The sequence below is a fragment of the Microcebus murinus genome, chromosome 2, assembly GCF_040939455.1.
Source record: "Microcebus murinus isolate Inina chromosome 2, M.murinus_Inina_mat1.0, whole genome shotgun sequence".
Lineage (NCBI taxonomy): Eukaryota > Metazoa > Chordata > Mammalia > Primates > Cheirogaleidae > Microcebus > Microcebus murinus.
The window spans coordinates 101,076,231-101,083,969 of record NC_134105.1 but is presented as its reverse complement, the minus strand read 5'-3'; the positions used below and the strand labels follow the sequence as shown (position 1 = coordinate 101,083,969).

General features: G+C 53.2%; 1 protein-coding gene across 1 annotated transcript; it reads left to right on the top strand.

Annotated features, from left to right (window-relative positions):
- The first annotated feature begins 352 nt into the window (after window positions 1–352).
- Window positions 353–6,643, top strand: TCHH (trichohyalin). Its single transcript, XM_076011119.1, has 6 exons — window positions 353–490; window positions 1,221–1,736; window positions 2,238–2,434; window positions 2,591–2,867; window positions 2,988–4,389; window positions 4,423–6,643. The coding sequence occupies exons 1-6, from the start codon at window positions 353–355 to the stop codon at window positions 6,117–6,119; spliced, it is 4,227 nt and encodes a 1,408-aa protein (XP_075867234.1). The 3' UTR covers window positions 6,120–6,643.
- The last annotated feature ends 1,096 nt before the right edge of the window (window positions 6,644–7,739 follow it).

Sequence of the window (7,739 nt, the reverse complement as noted above, 5' to 3'; positions counted from 1 at the left end):
ATTGCTTCACTGTCTGCTCTATAATATGCTAGGGAGCTGGAAGAAAGAGAGAAGGAAAGGATATGGATAAGCCAGATTGAGTGGATAATCAAAAGTTGACTACAGGATAGTCTGAAGATGATTCCCTGACTTGAAATTTCCCAGGATCTCTCTTCCCATTTGTGAATACTATATTCAAAGATAAAATGCTTTGAAAGTCCAGGTTGAAAATAACTCTTGCTGTAGAGTCAAATTATTTAGGGATCTGCCTAAAACAGTGTGACTAAAGCCTTCCAAAGAGCAGAAACAGAGTTTTGACTCTGGATCCTATTTTATTGTTCCAGGCTTACTTGAACTTGAAGGAAAGAAAAAAATGTCTCCACTTCTGATAAGCATCTATAATATCACTGAAGTTTTTGATCAATATGCCTCACATGATTGTGATGGGGCATCATTAAGCAAGAAAGACCTGAAGAACCTCCTTGAAAGGGAATTTGGAGCAGTCCTTCAGGTAAGAACTAACAATAAAAGGAAATCTTTTATTTAGAGCTATGAGATTTCTTCTCAGGAGAGACCAGAGCAAGATTTATATTTATTTTACACCATGACAGGTCTACACTACATCCCCCACTCATTTCTGAGTCTCAAGGTACTTAATTGGCATTATAATCTGAGTACTAAAGAAGTTGCTAGCAAATATTTCATGTACTTGATGGCAATGTCCATATGAATGAGCTGTTCCCAGGACATTACCACCAAAGATGTCGAATCAAATTAGACTTGGGGAACTTAAATTTGTTTCCAAATTTCAAGGACTAAAATCAGCCTGTTCTCTACTAAAATTGTGTTACCATAAATGTTTTCTTCTGTTTTCAAACGTGGAATAGAAATCAAATCAAGAGTACTGGCTATTTCAGACAGAAATGGCTGTTGCAAATCTTCATAAACTTATACTGTATCTCTCTGTCAAGAATGAGTTCATTCAACTTATCCACTCAACTAAACTGCTTTATTTTGATTAGATGTAAATTACGAGATGCAAAAATCTCCAAAGAATGAATCCTTCAAAATGTGTTCATATTTTACGTGGGGACAAGACTTCATACACAGTGGCCGGTTTTCTCGCTGCTTTGAATGTCTCTTGAATGCCAGCATAGCATAAAATATATTGTGTGAGAGAGTGAAATTTTACTACCTGTAGATAATGCGTTGTAAAATTTTTGTTTTCATCTTTTTCATAGAGACCACACGACCCTGAGACAGTAGATCTGGTCCTGGAACTTCTGGATCGGGACAGTAATGGGCGTGTCGATTTCAATGAATTCCTCCTGTTCACTTTCAAGGTGGCTCAAGCTTGTTATTACGCTCTTAGCCAGGCCTCGGGGCTAGATGAGCAGGAGCAGAGAGCCCAATGTGAGGGAAAGGGGAATCTGTCCCGAGATCGTAGGCAAGAAGAAGATCAAAGGAGATTTGAGCCCCGAGACAGACAATTGGAAGAAGAACCTAGGCAACCACACAGGCAAAAGAGGCAGGAACAGGAGCGGGAACTCGCTGAGGAAGAGGAGCAGAGGGAGAAGCATGAGAGACTTGAGCAGCGCAACAGGCAGGCCCGCGACGAGGAACAGCGGCTGCAAAGGCGAGAACGGCAAGAACTGGAAAAGCGCCTAGCAGAGGAAGAGCAGCTGCAGAGGCGCCAGGGTCGCAAGGCTGAGGAGTTTCCAGAGGAAGAGGAACAGCAAAGGTGGGAGCGACGGGAGGTGAAGAGGGAGCGCCAGGAGGAAGAACAGCAACTGCAAAGGCAGTGGCGCGAGCAGGAGAGGCTGGAGCAGGAGGAGAGGCTGGAGCAGGAGGAGAGGCGCGAGCAGCGGCTGAAGCGCGAGCAGGAGGAGGAGAGGCGCGAGCAGGTGGAGAGGCGCGAGCAAGAGACGCTGGAGCAGGAGAGGCGCGAGCAGCAGCTGCAGCGCGAGCAGGAGAGGCTCCAGCAGGAGGAGAGGCGCGAGCAGGAGAGGCGCGAGCAGCGGCTGAAGCGCGAGCAAGAGAGCCTGGAGCAGGAGGAGAGGCGCGAGCAGCGGCTGAAGCGCGAGCAGGAGAGGCTCCAGCAGGAGGAGAGGCGCGAGCAGCGGCTCAAGCGCGAGCAGGAGAGGCTCCAGCAGGAGGAGAGGCGCGAGCAGGAGGAGAGGCGAGAGCAGCGGCTCAAGCGCGAGCAGGAGAGGCTCCAGCAGGAGGAGAGGCGCGAGCAGGAGGAGAGACGAGAGCAGCAGCTCAAGCGCGAGCAAGAGAGACTCCAGCAGGAGAGGCGCGAGCAGGAGGAGAGGCGCGAACAGGAGGAGAGGCTCGAGCAGCGGCTCCAGCGCGAGCAGGAGAGGCGCCAGCAGGAGGAGAGGCTAGAACAGGAGGAGAGGCTCGAACAGCGGCTCAAGCGCGAGCGGGAGGAGGAGAGGCTGGAACAGGAGAGGCGAGAGCAGCGGCTCAAGCGCGAGCAGGAGAGGCGCGAGCAGGAGGAGAGGCGCGAGCAGGAGGAGAGGCGCGAGCAGCGGCTGAAGCGCGAGCAAGAGAGGCTGGAGCAGGAGGAGAGGCTCGAGCAGCAGCTGAAGCGCGAGCAGGAGGAGAGGCGCGAGCAGCAGCTGAAGCGCGAGCAGGAGGAGAGGCGCGAGCAGCGGCTGAGGCGCGAGCAGGAGCTGGCAGAGGAGGAGCAGAAACAAGCCCGAGAGCGGGTTAAGAGCCGCACCCCGAGGTGGCAGTGGCAGCTAGAAAGCGAGGCCGACGCGCGCCAGAGCAAACTCTACTCGAGGCCCTACAGGCAGGAAGAGCAGAGGCGTCGCCAGGAGCAGGAGGAGAAGAGGCGGCGCCAAGAGCCGGAGCAGCAACTACGGGAGCAGGAGGAGCAGGCCCGCCGGCAGGAGCAGGAGGAGGAGCAGCGGCGGCGCGAGAGGGAACAGGAGCTGCAGTTACTCAGGGAGGAGGAGCAGCTGCAGCGGCGGGAGCGCGCCGGACAGCTCCAGGAGGAGGGCAACCTCCAGGAGGATCGTGAGAGGAGGCAACGCCAGGAGGAGCAGCGCCGCGACCAAAAATGGAGGTGGCAACTAGAGGAAGAAAGTCAGAGACGCCGCCGCACGCTGTACGCCAAGCCGGCCCTGAGGGAGCAGCTGAGAAAGGAAGAGCAGCAGGAGGAGCAGCTCCGGCCCCAGGAGCGCGACAGGCAGTACCTCCAGGAGGAGCTGCAGCGGGAGGAAGAGCAGCTGCAGAGAGAGGAACGCGAGAAGAGGAGGCGCCAGGAGCGCGACAGGCAGTACCGGGAGGAAGAGGAGCTGCAGCGGGAGGAAGAGCAGCTGCAGAGAGAGGAACTCGAGAAGAGAAGGCGCCAGGAGCGGGAGAGGCAGTACCGGGAGGAAGAGCAGCTGCAGCGGGAGGAAGAGCAGCTGCAGAGAGAGGAACGCGAGAAGAGAAGGCGCCAGGAGCGCGACAGGCAGTACCGGGAGGAAGAGGAGCTGCAGCGGGAGGAAGAGCAGCTGCAGAGAGAGGAACGCGAGAAGAGAAGGCGCCAGGAGCGGGAGAGGCAGTACCGGGAGGAAGAGGAGCTGCAGCGGGAGGAAGAGCAGCTGCAGAGAGAGGAACTCGAGAAGAGAAGGCGCCAGGAGCGCGACAGGCAGTACCGGGAGGAAGAGGAGCTGCAGCGGGAGGAAGAGCAGCTGCAGAGAGAGGAACTCGAGAAGAGAAGGCGCCAGGAGCGGGAGAGGCAGTACCGGGAGGAAGAGCAGCTGCAGCGGGAGGAAGAGCAGCTGCAGAGAGAGGAACGCGAGAAGAGAAGGCGCCAGGAGCGCGACAGGCAGTACCGGGAGGAAGAGGAGCTGCAGCGGGAGGAAGAGCAGCTGCAGAGAGAGGAACGCGAGAAGAGAAGGCGCCAGGAGCGGGAGAGGCAGTACCGGGAGGAAGAGGAGCTGCAGCGGGAGGAAGAGCAGCTGCAGAGAGAGGAACTCGAGAAGAGAAGGCGCCAGGAGCGGGAGAGGCAGTACCGGGAGGAAGAGCAGCTGCAGCGGGAGGAAGAGCAGCTGCAGAGAGAGGAACGCGAGAAGAGGAGGCGCCAGGAGCGCGACAGGCAGTACCGGGAGGAAGAGGAGCTGCAGCGGGAGGAAGAGCAGCTGCAGAGAGAGGAACGCGAGAAGAGAAGGCGCCAGGAGCGCGACAGGCAGTACCGGGAGGAAGAGGAGCTGCAGCGGGAGGAAGAGCAGCTGCAGAGAGAGGAACGCGAGAAGAGGAGGCGCCAGGAGCGCGACAGGCAGTACCGGGAGGAAGAGGAGTTGCAGCGGGAGGAAGAGCAGCTGCAGAGGGAAAGGAGACGCCAGGAGCGGGAGCAGGAGGAGCTCCAGCGCCAGGAGAGAAGGCAGCGATTCCGGGATGAGGATCAGCGCGGCGATCTGAAATGGCAGTGGCAACCAGAAAAAGAAACCGAAGTTCGTAATAACAGGGTTTACAGCAAACGTAGAGAGAATGAAGGAAAGTTCCAGACATTGGAAGATTCCCAGGTGCGGGAGAGACAGTTCCTGCAGGATCGGTGGCCCCTGCTGGATGACCAGAAGAGAGATGCAGAGCAAGGGCGGAGGCTCTGGCAGCAGCGCGACAGGCAATTGCCAGCCGAAGAACAGCTGGAGCGCGAAGAGCAAAAGGAAGCCAAAAGACGAGAGAGGAAGTTCCAGGAGGAAGAGCAACTGCTGAGAGAGGAAAGAGAAGAGAAAAGACGCAGTCAGGCGAGAGACAGAAAATTCCGCGAAGAGGAACAACAACTCCAGGAAAGAGAAGAGCAGCTGCGCCGCCAAGAGCGCGACAGAAAGTTCCGCGAGGAGGAACAGCAGCTGCGCCGCCAGGAACGCGACAGACAATTCCGCGGGGAGGAACAGCTGCTCCGGGAAAGAGAAGAGCAGCTGCGCCGCCAAGAGCGCGACAGAAAATACCGCGAGGAGGAACAGCTCCCCCAGGAAAGAGAAGAGCAGTTGCGCCGCCAAGAGCGCGACAGAAAGTTCCGCGAGGAGGAACAGCAGCTGCGCCGCCAGGAACGCGACAGACAATTCCGCGGTGAGGAACAGCTCCTCCAGGAAAGAGAAGAGCAGCTGCGCCGCCAAGAGCGCGACAGACAATTCCGCGAGGAGGAACAGCAGCTGCGCCGCCAGGAACGCGAGCAACAGCTTCGCCAGGAACGGGACAGAAAATTCCGCGAGGAAGAACGGCTCCTCCAAGAAAGAGAAGAGCAACAGCTGCGCCAAGAGCGTGACAGAAAGTTCCCTGAGGAGGAACAGCAGCTGCGCCGCCAGGAACGCGAACAACAGCTTCGCCAGGAGCGTGACAGAAAATTCCGCGAGGAAGAACGGCTCCTCCAAGAAAGAGAAGAGCAACAGCTTCGCCAAGAGCGTGACAGAAAATTCCGCGAGGAGGAACAGCAGCTGCGCCGCCAGGAACGCGAGCAACAGTTGCGCCAAGAGCGCGACAGGAAGTTCCGCGAAGATGAACAGCTCCTCCAGGAAAGAGAAGAGCAGCTGCGCCGCCAAGAGCGCGACAGAAAATTCCGCGAGGAGGAACAGCTCCTCCAGGAAAGAGAAGAGCAGCTGCGCCGCCGAGAGCGCGACAGGAAGTTCCGGGAGGAGGAACAGCAGCTGCGCCGCCAGGAACGCGAGCGACAGCTGCGCCAAGAGCGCGACAGGAAGTTCCGCGAGGAGGAACGGCTCCTGCAGGAAAGAGAAGAGCAGCTGCGCCGCGGAGAGCGCGACAGAAAGTTCCGCCTAGAAGAACGGCAGCTGTGGCTTGAGGAGCAGGAAGAGCAGAGGCGCCAGCAGGAGCGAGACCGGCAGTACCTGGCAGAGGAGCAGTTTGCCTGGGAGAAGAGTCGTCGCCAGGAACAAAAACTGCGGCAGGAAGAAGAGCAGAGACGTCGCCAGGAATTGGAGAGGAAATTTCGGGAGGAAGAACAGCTCCGCCGCCAGCAGGAGGAGGAGCAGAGGCGCCGCCAAGTCCGGGAGAGACAATCCCAAGAAGACAAGGGCCGTGGGCAGGTTCTGGAGCCCGGCACGCGTCAGTTTGCCTATGTCCCAGTGCGCTCCAGCCCTCTCTATGAGTACATCCAAGAGCAGAGATCTCAATACCGCCCTTAAGAGATGCTACCAATATCCTGACACCGGCCAAAGTTTCCAACAAAGAAAAATGAGAAACACTGGGTACTAACTAATAAATGTTTCTGGTTGTGGGAAAATTCTTTGATGTTAGAATGTGTCTTTTCTTCCAAAATCCTAAGCTACACTCATTTTATGTTCCTTGTATTCTTGCCTGTTATTCTTCCTAAAGTAGTTCTTTACTGCAAGATGTCTTTACTCTTTGGTGCAGATGTGTCTGCTGTAGTTGGTGTAGTACTCAGTTCTGTGCCTCCAAGTTTTGATGGGTTTGAGAATATTACTAACCTTTGTTAGTAATTTTAGCTTAGAAGGAACCTGCTCAAAATCCTATAAACACTTTTCTTACTCTAGGGCCAATAAGACATCACAGAGAGCATGTTGGGGGAGGGAAAGGGGAAAATGTGTGAACAAAGTGGCAAGTTTCTAGAGGCCTTTTGACAAATCCATCAGCCCACAATCCTATGAGGCCCATTGATACTACCTTGGAGACATTCTTGTTGAAACAATTGGACTGTGTGAAAAATTAATAATAAATGTTTGGCAAATAATTATTTTTGTTTGTTTTAACTATGTGTCAATCATAACTCAAGGTCTAATGGTCTGGAAACTCACATAAGTTCCCAATCACTTAAGGGTATTTTGTTACCATTATCTATGTCCAAATATGAAAGGGAGGGATCCTGTATTTTCCCCCAACCATTTTTCCCAGTTAGGGTGAACCCTATATTATTTCCATCCACACACTGGGATTCTCTAAGTGTTTTAGTTCTTGACCCCACAGCTTCCTGTGCCATTTCTTGCAGCGCCTCACTAGACATGATAAATACTGGTGCTCCCAATGTCTGTTAATATTTCCTTCTGAAAATGCAGCAGCTTCTTGGTCTCTGATGTCTGATAAGCCAGTGGTAGAAAATGGCCTGAAACTTTAGACCAGTATTGTAGGAACTGTAGATGACCAGTTGATTTAAGCAACACAATCCATGAGGTGGCTGAGTCAGGAGGTACTTAATAGTAATTAGGCCAAAGCATCAGATTATCATCTAATAATCCAAACACTCCTAGGCCACTTGCTGGAGTCTATATTTAGTAACCACAGTTTACTAGGAATAAGTCCAAGAAGGCCCTGACCAGGACAGTATCATTTCTAATTGTAAGGGTCATGATAAGAAGATGCCCTAAAAGTATAGTCACTCAAACTTTTGGTCAATAGTAGAGACAAGGAAGTTCAGTCTATGGCTCCTGAATATCATTCCAACAGAGTAAGGTGGCATTTTCGGCAAGGAGCACAGTCCCTCTCTTTCTCTGTTTCACTTTAATACCAATGGCAAATGCCCACCAAAAACAGACCTAGGAATCTCCTGACACCATCATGGAATTTCATTTCTTTCAAATGATTTCTAATTGCTAAGCTATTTTTCTCCTAAAGAATTTTCAAAGAAACCTTGGAAGACCCTGACTGGCTTTCGTCAGAAAATCCTTTCAATGGGCACTCATTTGAGAGCCTCTTTATAAATGCTCAGCCTCAGGATATTATTGAAACATACACTCATCAGCTAAGCTACAGTTTAACAATAATAATTATGGTAAAAAAAAAAAAATAAA

Bases quoted from the DNA above. Each gene is read 5' to 3' on its own strand.
- TCHH (XM_076011119.1), top strand. From the start codon at position 353: ATGTCTCCACTTCTGATAAGCATCTATAATATCACTGAAGTTTTTGAT. The intron at 1,737-2,237 runs GTGAAGAGGGAG...AGACGAGAGCAG, and splicing joins AAAGGTGGGAGCGACGGGAG to CAGCTCAAGCGCGAGCAAGA. The intron at 2,868-2,987 runs GCCCGCCGGCAG...CTCCAGGAGGAG, and splicing joins TACGGGAGCAGGAGGAGCAG to GGCAACCTCCAGGAGGATCG.